This window comes from Aquila chrysaetos, chromosome 6, assembly GCF_900496995.4.
Source record: "Aquila chrysaetos chrysaetos chromosome 6, bAquChr1.4, whole genome shotgun sequence".
NCBI classification, from domain to species: Eukaryota; Metazoa; Chordata; class Aves; order Accipitriformes; family Accipitridae; genus Aquila; species Aquila chrysaetos.
The window spans coordinates 19,232,894-19,252,915 of NC_044009.1; the positions used below are offsets into that span (position 1 = coordinate 19,232,894).

A 20,022-nucleotide genomic window follows, 5' to 3' on the forward strand; every position below is an offset into this window, starting at 1 on the left:
ATCTGGACACGCTTACTGGGCTTGATAGCATCTACTAAAATTTAGAGGGAGGGTTTACTTTGTAGTCTGGATTAGGAAGTGGCACGGTCATCCTCAGCTTCAGAGATCCTGTTTTCCACCAGCTGAAGGAATGTAACAGCTGGGTCTTATGCTCCTCATAAAAGGTGTTTCTTGTTTTCCATCACACTAATGTGCAGCTCTGAAGAGATGCCTTAGATGTTGTTGAAATAGGCAGAAAATCATAGGCTGCATTTTTGGCTTCTGTGTACAGTGCTGGGGAAAGACCACTGTTGGTTTTCAAAACATTACTTTTTTTTTTTTTTTTTTGGACTGTCAGTCAGTAAAAAGGAAGTGATCAAAAGTGATAAAGTCTCCTCCTCACCTGGAGGGGAAATGTGTGCTATTCTGTGAGAGGGAGAAGGATCGGGGCCAGACTGGGCTGTGGTGAGCTGTGAGGTTGTGCAGGCATGGTATTTGGGGAAGCAGCATCAGCTGGACCTCTCTGTAAGGAGGTTTTTGAGGCAAAGTTCACTGGACACTTCTGAAATCTGCTTCATTTTGAGAAAGACAAGATTTTCAGAAAGAACGTTTTCTTTTTTTTGTCCAGACCTCAGACTATTGGCCTGAATCAACTCTTCTGCTAAACCTGTAGTGTGTATATGAGCATCGGAGGGTATATTATATTCCCAGTCTACTGGCACAGAAAATAAATCTCTCTGGCTTAATATTAGGCTGTGTTTTAAAGTGTTTTACTCTTGAAAATGAAGAGTGGCTTTGTCTGTCCTCCTCCCCTCTCTCCCTTTTCTTCCATAAATTATGGCTGCTTCTTGCAAATCAAAAGGGCTGATTTACACAGCTTTGGGCTTTATTCTGCATCTAATAATGTCACAGTTGCTAACGTGAATAACAAAGTGGGGAAGCTTATGCAGGAGGTACCCTTCTGCTGTGTATATTAGCTACATAGTATTGTTGATAAAACAGGTTTCTATGCTCACCATGAAAATAAAATTGGAGAATATGAATAGGAGAAAAGACTTTCCATCTGTCCTAGCACACCTCTTTATCCTGGTGTTTAAACTTGTTTTATTTTTTTCCTGATTGGCACTTTCCAAAGAGCAGCTGCTTGCCTGTGAAGGTCTATCCTAGCTGATGCTCCATCAATTTAGCTGTTACTTTATTCACTCCACTGGCAGACTAATCAACCTTTTCTTTTCAAGTATGTCAAAGAGCTGAACATGAGACAGTTTGTAATTATGGAAAATGGGAGTACACTTTTTATCCTTAGGGCAATTAGATTAAATGATTCTGCACTATGAGCTAATACTATAAATAATCTCTTATGGTTGTTTTTCCTCAATGGTGAATTTTCCACTGAGCTTCAATGGGCAGAGGGAACATATATAGCAAAGAGTGATGATTTACAATGTAAAAACCTCAAAGCACTTTATAAAATGTGCTTCCACTGTTCCTAGCTCAGGTTATAAGGAATTTTTATACCCCCAAAAAACTGTGTTTCTGATGTTTTCCCAATGCATGTTGTGAGAGGAGGAAATTTGTTTGCTGTTACCTTGTTATAGAGCACTTCCGTGCATTAAAAAAAAAAGGGGGGGGAATTTAAATGATGTTCTTAATTAAACTTGAAAAAATTAATATAAATTACATTTTATGTAAAATTTACATTAAAAATGCATATACAACTTACATTTTACTGCTGTTCTTTTTAGTCTAGCATGGTATATAGTCTTTGATAAGCGCTGACTTCTAGTATCCTGCCAGTGTGTTTAAACACAGTTGAGCAGAAATGAACTGGTACCAGGGCTCTGCTTCATGAAGAACTGGAATGGTCAAGAAGAGAGAGGTTTTCTTAATTTCCTTGGAACGTAGCAAATGAGCTGGCAGTTGCGATCCAAGATTAAGCAATAGATGTTTTAAACTGGGGACCGAGACTCTCAGAATCAAAGCAACAGTCAGTGAAGATGGGATAAAGGGAATTGACTTTATTAGTGCATGAGAAAAGCAATTGGAGGGAGTTTAAGATAGTGTTAACTAATTACTGTTAATTGAGACTGCTAAGGGAAATGAGAGGAAGAATGAAAAAGATAGCAGAAAGAAGTACCGACAGCTGACAAATACTGATCCTTGTGATACTGGCTTAAAGGAAAAAGGTGGTAGAAGAGAAGAGCTGCTCTTGTGAGCTGAATTATGACAATAAGAGCAAGGTTTTTACCCCTAATAGAATTGTGGGTGCAATCTTTAGCGTTCAAGTGAAGCACTAGCAGTTGATGCTCATTTCGGGGTGAGTGGGTGGGAACCTCGTTTCTCCCTCTTCCTGACTCCAGTGTTTTGTTAGAGGACAGAGATGCTGTTGTGCTGCTGAAAATTGCTGGAGCCCTTTGGAAATCCCCTTTGGAGGCCTATTTGCTGTTTCCCTTTGTTAGAATTTTTGGGTTAGGACTTTGTGACAGATCTGGCCATCTGGAGCGATGTGGCTGAAAAAGCCATGCTATAAAAAAGCAGAGGCTTCTTGCTGAGCTAGGTGTGGGTGGCGTTTTGATTTCAAATTGCTTCTATACTTAAGTTTTAGCTAAAAGAGAACTCCAGTAAATATTTCTCTGTGTGTTGTGGTAGGAGAATGTCGTCTTCTTTCATGAAAACCTAAAAATCAAAGGAGACCTTATTATAAGGTATGGTGAATGACACTGCTGACACACTCACCAGCTAATTCAAAACACATGGCTTATAACTACTTTTTAAACTACAAACTATTCTAAAAATTTTACTTAGGCTCTGTAATTATGAGGTGGCTCAAAGAGTGGTATGTGGTTTAAACCTATAGTTGCAAATGGTGACTTTACAGAGCCGTGCCTCTTAATGTTGCTAAAAGGAAAAGAATAGAAGGATTCTTTGTGTTCTATGGATCATTCAAATGTGTTAAACTAAAATGACCTTAAATGAAATTATTTTATACGTTTGTAACAAATAGGGAATAGCATGAAATTATGTTTTTGGAACTAATAGAATTTGAACCAAAAGACTCAAAGTTTGGGTGGGTTTGGGGTTTTTTAATTGCAATTACAGAAGGCAATAATAGATAGGCAGGACTGTGAGGTGTAATGGTGTGCCATGAAAGTGGACATGACAAATGAATAGATCTATCTTTTTCTTTGCGATAAAGATCTTTGTTCAGGCTCTGACATAAATGTGTCTAATGCTGTTTATGCAATGCCAGAAAGACAAAGAAATCTTAGTTATTTAAATACAGTCTTGGTTATGCCTCCTCCTGTTGAATTGTTGGAGCAGTGGTTGAAATGTCAGAGGTGAATTTTAGAACACTTCTTCTAGGTAACTTTTGATAAGTGCATACGCAAAACTTGTTTTGAAATGAGTCAACTTATTTTTTCTTTTGTCTGTAGTAGATAATATTTGATATACTTGTGAAGTATTAGGCTTTGCTGCACTGCATAGATTGGAGGAAAAGATAATGTATGGCAAGCGTCTCTGACTAGATTGGCTAAAACCAGAACTGGATGAAATCCCACTCTCTTCTCCAACTTCAGAGGTCTCATTGCAGTATTAGACTCAGTTTTTCTGCTGAGGGAGGAGAAGCAGCATGATCTGGTCTTTTTAAATATGCAGTGCAGGCAGAGTTAATAAATACATCAAGCAGTAAAATATATTTTGACAGGGGCTGTTGCAAAACTAGAATTCAGTGTCTTAGAAAAGATGAATGGTTACTAAGCTGATTAACTCGTAACTCAGTATATCAACAGAGAGAATACTTTCTCTGTGCTTGATGCTGACATCATTTTCCGGCATGAAACTACTGCCAAGAAAGTTGTTTCAAAAGTGAAATACTAGGTAGTTGATGGCTGAGATTGTTTGAAGGACAGCAGGCACAGAATGAGCCATCCAATCTGTAGGTTTGAAAAGCATCTCAGAGTCTTACCTTCCTGCTGAAAGCTGGTTTCCTGAATCAAACCCATGGAAACCACAGCATTAGTTCTCTCACATGGCCCATGAATGCTCAGTGCAGTTTTATTTATATCCTCTTCATCCTACTGTTTTTTTTTTTTTTCGCTTGCAAAAAGGAATGTAATGTGTGCTGGTATAAGCTTTTCTGTGTGCCACGCATTGTACTCCTCAATTTACAAGTATATCTGCAGCAGCGTTTGACAAATATTATTCATTTCCTAAATATGTCCTGTAAGAGAGTCTGGTAAAGTGTTATTGCTACTGTAGTTTGGATTCTGGACAGTAAAGTGGATGCCAGAAATTGTATCATGGTCTCTCAGAAGCAGCAGAATTTTTAATTTTTTTTTTGCTAGTTCTCCAGCATGTTGGCCACATCACAGATTGACTTTGTTGTAATGCTGCAAACATTACAGCCTGCTACTTTCTCATAAACACGTTTTCACATCCAGTTGAACTACTGAGTTCAAATGCTTCAATTGCCATAACAGTATTGAGAGATCAGTCTTAATTCGGGTTCAATGGTATGTGTATCAAAAGGAGTTAATGACCTTTGATTGTGATTAAGTGGATGGCCCAACCACCTGTGCAGAGAGAAGAATTGTAATTTAGTGCCTTAGACAATGTAAGTTGGTAAGAAAAGCTGTGAGAGGGACGGAGCCCTGGGTTGGTTGTGCAGCTGGACAGGCAGATGTGCTGCAGGAGAGAAGAGGACAAAAGAGGCACAAAAAGGGGGGGATCAATGACATGAGCTCACATCATAGGCAGGAACTAGAGAGGGAGGGAAATGTGTGATTATTTAGTAGTAAAGGAGCTGTAAGGTATTTAATTTACCTGCTTTCCAACCTTTTCAGAATACCACTCACTTGGTACGCTGGTCTCTTGCAGGATGGCTGAGCTGGTAGCACGATGCAACCATAAAAACAAACAAGCAAACAAAACCAAAACCCAGATAAGCAAACATGAGATGAGTCTAATACTGATGAGAGATGAGGAAGTATAAATGGTGTGGCACATGCATGTGATGTTTAAATTGGGGACAATATGACATGCTCTCCATAAACTTTCTGGGGGAGAGAAGCCAGAAGGAAGAACTGCCTGAGCTAAGGGACAGTGGTAGCAGAAACGAAATAAGTATGAACTGATTTGAGTATGTAGGTTTAATATTTGAAGCTTTCAAGCTGCAGCAATAGGAGCCTCTAGAAAAGGCTGTGTGTGTCTCTCACTACTTGCATTGTGTTGTCCATGCTACCCCAACTAGTTTCATGACAAAGAGCTTGCTTATCTATAAAGGGGCTGCGGCTGCCTGCGAAAGCACTATACGGCTATGTTATTCAGTGCAAATACTTGATCTATTTGTAGTTACCAGCTGAGTGCAAAGCTCCTGAACTGTCATAGAATAAAGAATCAAATTTCTAAAAGGTGCATTGAACCTGCAACAGTTATGCATCCTTTGTTGACCTGGGAGTTTGTTTCTATTTTTCATACATGGTTTGTTTACTGTAAATAATAAACAATATCTGCTTTTAAGTACACACAAACACTAAATATTTTACTAGGTGCAGTAATCTAACAAAGCTCTTGGTCTGTTGAATGGATGTTTATTTCATGTAAAAATATGCCGTGTTTGGCTATCAGATTTTTTTCTTTAAGTTGCGTATTACAAGTGTGCCTTTTTGTTTGGATTTTGCTTTTATGTCCCTTTTCAGATACTACTTGCTTAATGTGATAAATGATTTTAGTCTCAAACAGGATTCCAATCAAAGTTTACAATTTATTAAATGAATAAAGGCAAGCAAACAGCGCTGGGCGCGCCGGGAGCCTCTGCTCTACCAAGACGCGCGCTGTGAAAAACAACACAGCTTCTTTTATAGTCTAACTTTAGTTACATATTCATACTAGGCGTGTCCTTCCAAAAGACTCTCCACCTCCTGGTTGTGCAGGTGCAGTAGTTCTCCTAGAAACTTCTCGAACTCTCCTCATTGGCTGAGGGGTCTTCTTATGCAATGTATCTCTGATTAAGTTCCTTACTGCTTACACACTGCCATTCCAATACACCCTCCGCTTATACACACCAAAGATCACCCCGTTCGCAACCTTGCCCAACACCATGATAAATGCCTCAGTTCTCCCCCAGGATCTCTTGTCTAACGCTGCGCAGTCAACAACAAAACCGGTTTTGGGCTGGCAAAAAAGAACTATATACACATCATCCGTTTCCTCCCGGCCTGCAGCCACACGAGGACTGACAAAATGGCCAAAGACCACATATACAGTGAGGGTCACACTCCACCATGCAGCCCTAGCATTGTTCACATTGACACGAATCAGATGAACATGTTTCACACTTAAGTTTTTCCAAGGGGTTCTAATGCTCAGTTTCCAGAGCCCTTTATTCCATGAACTGAAAAATGCAGTTGAAACAAAATCAACACTATTTTCTCTGTCTCAAAATTATTACTAAAGAAAACTAAATATAAGTAACACATCTGCATTTCTCCAAAATATGTTGCAGCATGGCAACAAAACACCTCTGGATTCAAACTGCCTCCCAGTAGTTTTGGGGTCATGATGTTCTGAGCTCCATGGAAAGACATTTTTGGTACAGGGAAGCTCTTGATTCTTACTATATTCTTTAATTTCACTACATGACATCACCCTTACTGAGTTAAGAGCATACTTATTGGGAAACGCTTTGCATATTAATGCAAAAGTCCAGCAATACCTGAATGCTTAAAATGCTCAATGTTATATAAGGTTCTGAGATTTCTTCACACTTTTCAGAGTAGAAACAATAGCTTATGGTGGTGTTAGTGCTTGGGATTCTGCTGTTTCCTTTTTCTTAAATGTCTTCAGACAGAACACGTCCTGTTGATGCATTGACATTTTGTTCAATGAAGAGTATGACGTTTTATTCAATAAAGAATGCTACCTAAATTTCCCTGAAATTTTGTGAATTTTTTTGGAGCTTGCTATCTTTAGAAAAACTTAGAGATTATGCTTGCTTGTTCCTGGAGAAAGTCTAAATAAGCCACTGAGAAAAAGTATCCGGTTTGCTTCTGTGGGTCTTTATATTCTGAAAAGTGAATGCTTCACGAGTTATAGAACATTAGGACTTGGGAGTATTTGTTTGGTTTTGGTTACTGGTTTGGTTTTTTTGGTTTTTCCTGTCTGGATGTGAAGGCCAGGTTGTAGTTATTGTTGGTATTTGTTTTATCTAATTCTCAGTTGACTCTTTCTTATTTTGCAGCTTTGCTCTGTCAGATGAAGCATACAGATCTTTAAGGGACCAGGACAAAGACCAGTGTATCCTTATTACAGGAGAGAGTGGAGCTGGAAAAACAGGTAATACGCAGTTTTGATCTTATACAAAAACATTCAGAGTTATTCAGAGTCTTGCAAAGTGATGCTAGAGTCTGTAAGAGGTGAGAGATATTGGCATCTTTTTGTGTCTGGCGATTGCAGAAAATGAATGCTGTCATACTTGTTGCTGTACGTGTGAACTTACATAAACTAATGTGTTATCACATTGGCACCATGATGCAGTCATATCGCATGTTAATACAGTATCCTCATCAGTATGCAAAGTGATACTAAAATAATGCTGGTTTGTGATAGAGTATTGCAAGGGCCAGAAAACTTCTAGGCTCTCCCTGTGGGAAACATGAAGATGGAGAAAACTGAATGCTCTTGGTCTTCTAGAGTGGAAGACAATCCTTTGATACTTTTGCCTGTCTTTTAATAAATGTATACATTTAAACTGGATTATGCCATTTATCCAAGGAAAATAAACAGTAGCTGATTACTTTGGAAATTTCATCAGTCTTTTGCATGCTGTGCTCAGCTGCAATTCTAAGATTGGCTTGTGTACCAGAACACTGTGTTTCTCAGGCAAAGCTGAAATTGCCTTGAAAATGACTGCTAATTTTTAAACTGGAATGGTAGAAATCAAGTGAGGATTGCATAACTGCAGAACATTTTAGGTAGACCTTAAAGAAAAAAGCCAGTTATTTTCTGAAATAACAATTTAAAACTGAGGTGACTTGCATAAGAGGCAGTGGGTACTAATGTATACATCTGTTTCCACGTAGTTTAAGAGATTTTTTTCCTTTGTATCTGAGAAAATGTGGAGCTTTGTATGCTTATACTGAGCAAGACTTAAAGTGGGTAACAAGAAGTTGCTTCCCAAGCCTTTTGTGAAAATGTAAAGTGTAGGCTTCATCTTTGTTTTTCTTTGTCTGACTAGTGGCATCCAATTGAGAGGTCTTGAAATCTTGTAATATAATCCTTTTTTTCAGTTCAATAACATGAAAATGCATGTGTGTTCAGTAAAAGTGTATATTAAAATAATCAAGTTCTTATGATTGTTAGGGATTCTGTCTAGGAGTTCAGACTTTAGAAAGGAGTTCTGTACTAGTATTGTTTAATGTCTTGATTTCCTCAGGAACTGTGAATTATCAAGCACCTCCTACAACTGAGGTCCACCTTTTATTCATTTATTTATTCAGTTGGAAGCTGTAGCAGTGGTTGAGTTTATGAACATCTATTTGTAGAGAATATTCTGGTAGATGCAGACTTGTATAGAGATTTTGACTGTTTTGTAATTTTCATAGCCATATGGGACATAATATGAATTATTCCTTCTTTATAAAGGTAAATGCAGAATAATATAGGGTTTGAAATTCAAGTCAGTAATCGACTCAGAATCTGTGCTATTCCCTCTCTAACATTTGATGGAACTGCTGTTGCCAAAATGGGGCTATTAGCTGAGAAGTCAGGTTTCTGTTGCGGAAAAAAAGGGGACAGGGCGGAAGTTCCTTGATTTGAGGAATAAAACTTGTTAGTACAGATCCTATATAACTCTGTTGTAGATTTTTTGGTAGCCAGAATATTTGGCACGTTTGGGCTGGAATAATTGAAACTGAACTGTCATCAGTTGGGTTTTTTATTTACTTCAAATTTTGTTCTTGTTTCACTGCATGTTTATGTTACTAATCAATAGTAACATTGTGCAAGAAAACACGGTACATTACCAGAATGAGTGCTGTATTTAAATGTTTTTAGATGTTAAGGTGATGATTCCCTTCCTGGTGTCTTTATTGCACCAAACAAAGTTCCTAATAAAAGAAAGGGCCTTTATTTTCTTCCAGTGATGTTCAAAGCCTATCTTGAAATTATTGTGTGTTGTCTTAATGCGTATTATTTTATAATACCTTATTTGCTGCTTCAGTGCTTTCTTCTCTGAGTGAGCAAGTAGCTCTACTTAAAGATGTTGACTGTTTTAGGAAATATTTCAATTCAAATAATTTGGTAATTCCAAGCTCAGAAGGGAATGGATTCTTAAAAAAAATGAGCTGAGTTCAAGGTGCGATTAAAGGATATGGGGGGGCTTATGGACACGCCTATAGTTCTTGCTCCTTGCTTGCTTCCTGTGTTGCAATTTTCCTCAGTTTTCTCTACAATACGGGATACTAATTTAATACAAGCAAACAAATATGATTAAATAGGAAAGAATTAAAATCCAAGGGTTAAATTCTTGTTTGTCAGTTCTTTCCTGAAAGGAAACCCTTACATTTGTAACAGAACTCTGAAGAACAGCTAATGGGTTTTTTATGACCACTGTGTTGAGTTGATAGGGATTCCAGCTGTTAGTAATTAATTACATTGTGTATCAGCTGATACTGCCTCAAATTTCACTATCTTGCATCATATGAAACATCACAGGATTCTGTTTATAAACAGAGTCTTTCTCAGCTGTTCTTTGTCCTGACCAGCAAAAACGTAAGGGTTGGATGGATTATTTAATCTTTGTTTCTGTCTGTGTATGGGTGATTGACACCCATATGAACCCAGCTTTGAGAGTCCAAAAATTGTTCAGACTTTGTTAAAAGTTTGTACCTTCAAATTAGTTTCATTGTTTAAATGAATGCTTCACTTTATTCGTTATACTTTGAAACAGACTGCATAATGTTATGTGATGTTGAATTGCAGTTAGTCATTTACTTGTAGTGCACTTTAGAGTTCTAATTACATGTGTATAGTGTTGTATGTTTACACTTGTGGTATTGTGTATCTGCTGATATAAACTGATTGAATTTTGCATCTTGAAACTGCTTGGGCCTATTTTTTCAGGCTAGATTAAAACATTTCCAACGTGTCAGCTAGGAGTAATGTTTTTTCCTTACTGAACACTAAATGAAGCTAAATGAAAAAGTAGCGGGTAATGTATCATGTCTTTAGCATGGGAGGGCTCTAGGTCAATAGGGCTGCTGATGTAATGGCATCGGTCTCATAGCGGGATATGCTCTTTCCTCACTTCCACGTGGTACAACAACGTAGAAGAAAACTGAAATGAAATGTGCTTACAGTTCCTGTCTGTCATGGTGAAAATGTGGTGGAGATGAAGTCTGCAAATCATTTTATGGCCTATTTGCCAATACTTACCACTGTTTTATTTTGCTTTCCCCTCACAGAGGCGAGCAAACTTGTCATGTCATATGTAGCTGCAGTGTGCGGAAAAGGGGCAGAAGTTAATCAAGTAAAAGAACAACTTTTGCAGTCAAATCCAGTTCTTGAAGGTAAGAATGTCATAAAGCATGTACCAGCATATTACTTGTGTGTGTATCAGCATTCCTGTTGAGCTGGTTTGGAAAACTGTATCTGTTGTTGTTTCATTGTTATTTGGTGTCCAAAACCATAGGAGATGCTTTTTGTGAAGACAGCTACAAGATTTTATTCAGTTATGGAGAGGTTTTCTTGAGAAGAAAACTGTCTCCCTCATGAAGGGAGAGCTTAGGAAGTTAGGTCCTATTTCCCAGACTCCTCCTGCCGCTGTCTGAGGGTGTACCCTTTTGTAACCCTGCCTTGATGATGCTTGACTGTATCAAAAGACTTAACTTCAGTTCAGTCCCTCTGATTCATTTCCTTCCAAATTACATTATTATAGCCTCTAGTAAACAAACAAGCTCTGTAAAGGATTATTTTTCTTTTAGGAAAAAAAAGGGTGAAGAAATGCATCTTAGAAAAAACTAAGCCAATCCATATGCATGCCTGTTGTTCCCTGAGACTTATTGTTCCCTGGGTCTGGTGACTCGTTTGGCCCGTCTTCCTGACAACTGCCTTTCCTGCTCTCCCATGAAAGACTTTTTTTTTTTAATTAGTCATTTTAATTTAAAGATGTTGGCTGCCAGAAACAGGATCTTCATTTTTCCTGGAGATAGGATATATGATCCTCAAAGCTTGCAGTTTTGTCCCATTGTCAAATAATTGCCTTCAGAAGTGCTTTGGTTAGCGTTGACTTATTTAGGTCTATTGTCTTGATTCCTGGCTCAGTCTTTCCCACAGTTCTCTAAGCTATTGTGGTGCTGAGAGAAATTCTCATGACTGCTGTATGATAATTTTGCATTATGGCCAGATGATATGCAGTGTTTGTAAGACTGTTAACGTTTTATTTATTGCCTAGCTAGCTATACATATATGTGATGATTTGGAGTCTATAGGGAGCAAGCACTCTGTAAGTGAGAAGCTGGGGCGGGGGGCGGATAAAAAAAAGGGGAGGGGAATGCAAAAGTGGGCTGAGAACAGTGGTGAACCGGGTGGGTAAAATATGGTACATTGACTGTACATAAAACCCAAACTGTAAGCAAGACTTGTAAAGAAACGATGAAATGTTAAAATTAAAGAATAATAAAAATGCTGGATAAGCCTTTCTTTGATGATCAGATATGTTCCACTTAAAGCTGAATGGGGGGATTGCAATCTTCCATTGTTTTGGATTCATAGAGAAGAGCCGTGTTGCTTTTATCACTGCTCTGGAAGGCAGATTTCAGATGTAGACAGGAATAGTATGAGAAGTATGGAGGTTTTTCTTGCCCAAGCTAGATTGTTCCCCAGGGATTGCCAAATGTATCGGATTTCTTGTTGGTTTGTGAATCTTTGTTTTAATGCAAGAGAAATAGACTAAGCTTACAGAAGAGTGCCTTATCATTTTAAGGTATTATTTGTTCTACTTGGTATGCTGGTAACTGCCTGTTTAGCTTTTTGGAAGATAGGGCAGTGGATTATTCCATAAGGCCGCTGAGCAAGCCTGGCTGTTTATATACATTTTAGACAGAAATTAAGCATTTGTGGTTAGATTTATTTTTCTTTGGGTATGTAGTTGTTTCAGTCAAGCTGCAGTGCAAGAAAATGACAGAAATGTTACATATGCATAATTTATCTTATCGGATATTTTTTTTTAACTACAGTTGCTACTGTAAATTAACTTTTAGAAACAATGAACTTAAGGGAAAACTGAGGAATGTGTCTCATGCTTTATAATGAAACACTTGTGCTTGATTCTGTGCAGTTATAAATGACTCTACTGTTCAGCATGTGTTTAAGAAAATGCAGCTCAGAGATTTGGTTGTTGAAAAGATGATTTATTGCAGGGCATAAAGATTTTAAAAACAATTCTTTCACTTATCCTTGGCCTTCAGGGGCAACAAACTTTTCCTTTTGGCTTCAGTTCTTTGATTAAGAATAAGTCTACTCATGCAAGTTTGTTGAAGCCTAAAAGCATGTATTTATTTCTGTCCAAAAAACATTGACTTGACTTGATCTTTGAAAATATATGTATGCTATATAAATAAATACTGGGATAAATCAAGTCTCCTATTGGCATAGGAGTGCTATACTTAATAATGTAAGGGACACTCTTGTTTGACTTGACGTGCTTTGACGATGTGTGATGTTTAGAGTTTGAATTGTCATCCTGTCTGAGTTCTTGTCCTGCCTATGTTCTAAGCTGGTGGCTTCCAATCTGAATGTAGCCCTGAGAAGGCCTTTCCTGGAGAGTTTTCATTGTCAGAAAACCTAAGCTCAAGAAATTAAAACCAAACTATTCAAAAAGCTAGTTTAGGTCAAGCTGAAGAGAGTGTGTTAAACTTTTGTTGTAAATCAGACTTATTTCAGCTGATTAATATTCAGCTTAAGCTACGATAAATGTGTTGGAATAGCGTAAATAAATCAGTTTCAAAGCATTGATTAAACTGTCCCATGCAAACAATTTTTAAGTGTCATTCTGTAATTTCCTCCGCTCTGGCCTCCGTCTTTTACCACCTTCAGTTCTGGGAACCAAGAAGGTTCAATTTCTTTCTCTGAATTGAAGCGAAAGAAGTATTTCCTACATTTAGAATTACTTGGGTAATAAAATTTTAAATTTGATTCAAACCCCAAGGATATATGCTCAATCCAGGTGTAGTTTTGTCTTGGAACCATTTCCCCTTGTATGTTTTTCTTTGACTTTTTTTTAAACAAAGGAAGTGTTGAGATGAAACTTCTTTGGACTTCCATAGGTGTTTTCTCATTTGTGATCATGTCTGTCACACTCTGTCTATCCGCAGTGACTGACACCCATACAATGAACAGGGTATTGTTTCTCAGGAGTCTATGCTTCCCTTAAATATATAAAGTCATAGGTATTTTAGCATTTACATATTTTTTTTCTGATAGATTTGGTTGTCATATTTATTTTTCTCTTTCTCCAGCTTTTGGAAATGCCAAAACTGTGAGGAATGACAACTCCTCTAGATTTGTAAGTATTTTCTTCAAGGCTGAATTTGAATTCCTTTTAGGGGAGCGTGTTACATTGTTAGCTATTTCTGTTTTACCTTGCATCAGCCATCAAGGCATCTGTACAGAGGGAATGAGTAATTTGGAGAGAGAACTTTCCTGTAGTTGTCTGAGGACTGTGGTGTTTGGAGAAGGCAAACACCTTCAGCAGCAATCAGTATTTCATTTTGTGCATTTGAGCATGTTCTCCTTCCACAGTGTGTTAGTTGTGCATTATTAGCAGTCACCCCTCTTTTTAAAAGATGTTTCAGCTCCTTGTCAGAAATCTTGTTGGTTTCTGATGTGAGCATAAAGTTCTATTGAGAATCAAAGTAGAGGCTAAAAGAAAAAAAAAAATTAGGATGTGACAGTCTGTGACCGGATGAAAAATAATTACAGTGCAGCCGAATTCTTCAGTTTTCTGGCACTGGTGGCTTTAGTGTCAGCGACCATGTGCCTAGCAACTGGTCTGCTTAGCAAGTCGGTCTTTCTGCGTGATCTCATTTTTCATCCATATGTATACATTTTTTTGTTAAAATTGCTGCTTTAGGTTCTCATTTTCTTTCTATGATGTTTCAAACTGTGTTTACAACTTCAGTTTTAATAGAAGCATTTGTAATGTTACTTTTTTGCTTATATCCTTTATAATCAACTGGTTGAATTCAGGCTTTTTTAGCATGAAACTGAACGTGAAATTATAGGAATTGAGAATTGGCCAAAAAAAAAAAAAAAAAGTTGAAGCTAGAGTTGGGAGATTCTGAAGTGTTAATACTCATTAGAGTTTCTCCTGCTAAAACCAGAAGACTGAGTGCAACTTTGTAATTTGCTCACTCTTGTGTAGAAGAGTCATATTGTGAGATGTGTGAAGTAGACAACAGAAGACAAATTAATACACTGGGAAAATGGTGTGTTGCGAGTAAAAGGAAATGGATAAAAGCCTGGGATATTGTGACACTGGAGAGTGGCTTTTTTTCCAGATAGGAGACTTCTCTCCCCTTCCCTTCTGATTCTTGAGGGTTGATGATATCGTTCTGCCTGGCTATGAATGTTCCTTCTGTGGCTGTCATTGCCCCTGCTTGTGAACAGAGCAAAGGGTCTTCATCACAAGGTCAGGGCCAAAATTTGAGGCGCTGTAGAAAATTCTTTTGGATGGAAAGGGTAGAAAAAATGCAACTATCAGAGATGACCTACTACAGAAAGGAGGAGGAGACAGTGCAGAGGAGAAGAGGTGCCATTTGCAAACAGAAGTCTTTCCAGGACAAAGTGCAACCAACTAATATTTTGCCTTTCAAGTCCTTGCTTATAAACACAAAGCTAAAAATACTTCTGGAAACATCCAGCTGGCCCAGTCCTTGGGAAATTAAAATTTAATTATCTGATTTAATTCTTTATCTCAGAAATTTGAATCAGCTCAGAATTAACTTCAAACAAGAAAGTACAAGTACTGTCCTGTCTAGTCTGCCTCAGCTGCCAGCAAGGAGAAGAATAGAGTTTAGAGTCAAGCCAATCTTGACAAAATACCCAGTAAATTAGAAAATATCTTTGAGGGAGTCAGTGTAAAGTGCTTGGGTTTTATGTTCTGTAATTAAAATCAAAAGAGAAAGAAAAAAAGAAAACTCTTCTTAAGTGCAGTGAATAAGGAAGTATAAACACAAGACTTCTCTTTTCAATAGGTTGTTTTAGTCCTCTGTTAAGTAAGGACCAGAGGGTGGTGAGATCATTTCTGTGCGTGGCTTGTGGAATTTGGTTGAATTACTACCAGCAGTTTTTATCTTTCTAAACTTCCTTGCCAATGTGAGCTGTGCTGCTTTTGCCTTTTCTACACAGTATGGGTCTGTCCATTTTGTCACTGTTAAACATAGCTGTTACTACATTAAACACTTGTCATATAAATTAAAATGATGCAAAGACCAGAGCGATCTTCTGTGATGTGAAAAAGTCAAACAGAAGTCAAGGAAACACACTGCACCAGTACAGCGGAAAATGAAATCACTTTTGCGGTGACAGTCTGTTAATTGTTGCCTCTGGTCTCCTGAGTTACAAGGGAAAGAGTTCAGTGGGAAAAATCCATCACTTTTACAAGGCAGGCACGTGCTTAGGGACAGACACCCCACGACTACTAATCGTTGCCAGCTAGTCCTTCAAGCCAAACTGAGTGGCCATCCTTCAGCTGCCTTGATTCATGCTCCGAGAAGATTTTACACTGAGAAAATAAGTCTGAGTGGAAGATAATTTCTTCCTGCCTGCTTCTGTTAATAAGTATGGTAATAGCTACATGGCCACAAGTATTGTTTGGTATTCTTGGCGTTCTGGTGAAAGTTCGTATAACGTACATTTTCTTCATATAACCTTAGAAACTGAGCAAATTACTGGGTTGCATTACAGATCCGATTAAAGCTATTCTCATGAAAATCTCTGGCTGTGATAATGCAATTGTCTTAGAAACTTTAAATCATTTTCTGTTTTTCAAAGTTTGATGGAGCGTACAGGAAGTTGCCAGATTGCTCTTTTAGCCTGTAAAAATGACCAACCAACTTCTTAAAAAATGTCTTGAGCAGTTTTTCTTAAGCAGAACTTATAGGCTTAAAATATGCTGCTTTCACAGGGAAAATACATGGATATTGAGTTCGATTTCAAGGGTGACCCACTTGGAGGAGTTATAAGCAACTGTGAGTATTACTCTTGGTATCAGCATATTAACAGCTTAAAATGTTTTGTTCAAAAAGGGTGTTTAAATTATTGAAAAGATCAGCTATGCTTGTCTAATCGAATCTCTTCCCATTACGTGATAAATTCTGCTTTTTAATTTTATTGTTGTTTTGGTGCTGAATAGCGTACCTTAGAGTAAGTGAAAACAGACTTGAAGTAATCGTGAATAATGAATGTACTGTATTGTTCCAAAGGTACTGAGTAATGTGTGTGGGTTTGTATATTGTCTCTGAAGCTGGTAGCAGATGGATAAGGGTATCTGAGGCTCTTTTTATACTTGAATCCCTGGAATCTGTTGTGTTACTTTATTTAATGGGTCATGTATTTATATAAGGTAGACAATGTCTGAGATACGCTGTTTTGTAATTCGTAAGAGTGATACAAAGTATGCTGGAGATCACCATGAGGTGAGTATGTTTATTTGGAATCAAAGCATTCTGTACTAATTTTAACACATCTCATAGTGTAGGAAAAAGTTTATCATGAACTGTTGAGTTTAGGGAGGCAAAGGTGGCCTCAGAGGTTGTTACTTGACGTGAGGATGCTGCTATAAAATCTATAGCAATTCAAAAATTTTAAACAGCTCTCTGTTGGGAAGAAAGAGGCTGGGAAGTCAATGCTAGCCCAGGATGCTTTGACTTGCTTTCCTTTCGAGAGTTTAAATGCAGCTTTTAAAAGAAATTGCTCTTCTGTGCTATATAAAGCTATGTTTGTTTGGTTTTCTTATTTTTAAAAAGGGATGGAGAGTGCAGTGAGTGACTATACTAGGTGTCACTGACCTAGCCTTGACCTCTCTTCCCACTCAGTCAAATTCATCGCTGTTTCTAAAGACTGACTTTTGACTCCATTGGCATTTTACTGGTGGTGAAATAATGAGAATCATCCAGGGTGAACTGTACTCTTCATCTATAATATAAACATTTTAAAACATTGTGAAGAATTTTATACATGAATACAGGTTTTGGTTTTTTTCATAGGGCAAACATTTTTTCTGGACCAGGTCACCTTTTGGAACTGTGCCTGAAAGAGCATGATTTTTGTGACAGTAGATCTTGAAACTCAAAGCAGTCACTGTTTAAGTGTTTACGGCTATCTATTAACTTTGACAATCGGCAGTCAACAAAATTAGAGGCCAAACATACTCAGTGTAATCATCAATAATTAAATGTGAACAAAAAGGTTCTAGCAGGCTAGCTGTGTTGTTTGTTTCTTTTTATTTTACATTCAAGATAGATACATAAAAATGAACCCTCCTTTGTAGAGTGGATGTTCAACAGTTTGTCTTTGAAAGTACTGTGCTGAGTCACCTAATCAAAATACTGTGTCATATCTAAAGGCGATCCAAATAGTTACTCCATAGTTTATCTGCCTTATAAATCTTTGCATGTTGTAATTACAACATTACATGTAATTATGATGATGTGATGACATATGCAATCAAGGGCAGCATATTTTTAGATCTTCCTAAAAGATGCCTATTTTAGGCATTCTCCCTGTCTTCTCACATTTAATAAATATCTAATAGCAAGAAGGTGATTTTAAGTTTAAAAATAAAGACCTTATGTGTAAGCCCTGTTGTGGAAAAGATGTTACTTGTTTAACTATGAAACGCTCCGTACTTGACAGGGTATGTCACAGGTAAACATTGAGTTCCTGTAGCTGCGTGTTAATATATCTCATCTTTGATTTAATGTTTGAAAAATTTGACAGTCCATCCATCTCTCTTTAAAAGAGAGTTTGAATTCTGTATAGTTTTAAAGCAAGTTTGTTGTCCTGCCTCAGATCTTTTCCATACATATGCAGCACTGCATTGCAATGGAAATATTTCTGTTGTGAGGTATCACCATTCTGGAGATATCGGGGGCTTAAATTCTTTTACACCACTTAAAATTTACGCTGGTTTTAGTAAAATTTAGGATTTCTCATTTAATTCATCAAGTAGGAAGTCAAGTAGTGCTGAAGTTTCCTACCCTTAAAAGGGAAAGTATGATTAATTTGTTCATAAATATTCTTTGCTTTCTGACCATCTGTTGGTTTGGTGTTAATATGATGTGAGGATGATATCATAATATTTTGATTAAACTTTAATAGTTGTATCTGACGAGCTTGTTTTCCAAACATCGATGAAGTTAGTGGGCTTTTTGGACCACAGCCTATGTCACCAAGCTGGATTTCGTACTGTGAGTGGCTAGGAGCAGACACAGTGAACATCTAGTTTATTTTGGTGGCAAGAAGGGTAATGAAGATAAGCTACTAGTTTTATCAGACTGGTAAAGATAAGCAGAGACCCATTAAGCTAAAATGTCGTCTTTGAAATGGTCTGGTTTGTCCTGGTCTGAAATGCTATGAAGCTCTGTGAAAGGCTAGTCAATCTGCCCATGACCCTTCAGGTAGCGACTCATGCTATTGTGACCTCCCCTTGGGCCATTCTGATGCCCTTCAATGAGCTCTTACTTCTTAATGATAGGGGTTAACCTACAAGTGAACGTTTCATGGGATGGAGCTAGAGGGTAAAATTATCATGACAATGCATACTGCATGTCTGTCCTGTCCAGTTTGCAGCGAATGGAAATGTCCATTGGCTTTAGCAGGAACTGATAGATCGGAAATGTTTAACATGCCATAAATGGAAGGGTAAATCTTTTGAGTAAAATTAGAATGGGAATAATAAAATGGAAGGGATTGCAACGGTAGGGGTTTGTAGCACCTATTAAGTCAGAACTGATATGTTCCCAAACTGAGGATGATTTTATGTTTGAACATAAAATATGTATAGACTCATTACATGTACATTACATGGCTCCTCAGAGCTTCCAACTGCACTGATTTCTAAGGCATTTGACCTATTGCTATATCGTGGCGTACAGTCATAAAAAGAAACTGAGAGTGGAAAATTTGAGATGAATGTGATTTATGCAAACTTTAAGTATATTACTTCAGTCAGGAATTTTATCCTCTTAGACTACAAAAGAAAAATGATTTCAGGTAGCGTGTGTTGTACTTGTTTGATCCTACGTTGGCAGCAGCTGAGGCACAGGGGTGAGCAGGAGGATGAAGAAGGCTGAGTAAGCTGAGGTATGTAGTAAGCCTGAGTTGTTCAAGTCCTCCCGTTTTGTTGGTTTTCTGTGAAGGTCCCAGCTTGTTTTCCTAATGGATGGGAGATGCTGGAATCTCTGTAAGGTGAGGTGCACAGTCCTGGTGCTAGCTAACAGCCAGCCTATCCATTCACGGCTGACCTGTTTTGTTTGCGTGGGGTTAGGAAGCCCAAGTTACTCTTGTGAGCGTTCCTGAACACTAAACCTTTGCTGTATTGTCACCTGTGACTGTAGACATCCCGCCACTGTTTTGTAACAAATACCAGTCCCCACTTAAAGGTGTGCTGCCACTTTAAAATGCGTTTACAAACAGATAAATTGCATTTACATTTTCTCACTGACTTGAGTATGAAGTGTATCTGCTTTTTCTGTCCTCTTGCGGGGTGTTTACGGTTGCTGCTGTTGCAGTGAATGGTCTTGTCAGTGCTTATGCGCTCAGAGTATTTTTTTCCAGAGCACTTGTGAAAAAAGGCATTTGGAGTGTTGGGTAATTAACTTGCTTTCACCTGGGTGTAATATTGTGGAAATAAGTTATGGAAGCCATCAATACTAGTCTTAGTTTTCCATTTATTATAACTACTGTGTTAGTGGGGATAAGAGCAAGAGAAAGGAGAATAGTAGTTTCTTTTTCACCTGTAATTACAGAATAATATGTATT

General features: G+C 37.8%; 1 protein-coding gene across 9 annotated transcripts in view; it reads left to right on the top strand.

The window, feature by feature from the left end:
• MYO1B (myosin IB) overlaps nucleotides 1–20,022 on the top strand; it is a 125,039-nt gene that overhangs the window by 53,364 nt on the left and 51,653 nt on the right. For all 9 annotated transcript variants that reach the window (XM_041124119.1, XM_030016837.2, XM_041124122.1 and 6 more), the window contains 4 exons: nucleotides 7,220–7,314; nucleotides 10,443–10,547; nucleotides 13,497–13,543; nucleotides 16,166–16,229. In XM_041124119.1, coding sequence (XP_040980053.1) covers nucleotides 7,220–7,314; nucleotides 10,443–10,547; nucleotides 13,497–13,543; nucleotides 16,166–16,229 — 311 coding nt within the window. The remainder of the gene's footprint in view (nucleotides 1–7,219; nucleotides 7,315–10,442; nucleotides 10,548–13,496; nucleotides 13,544–16,165; nucleotides 16,230–20,022) is intronic.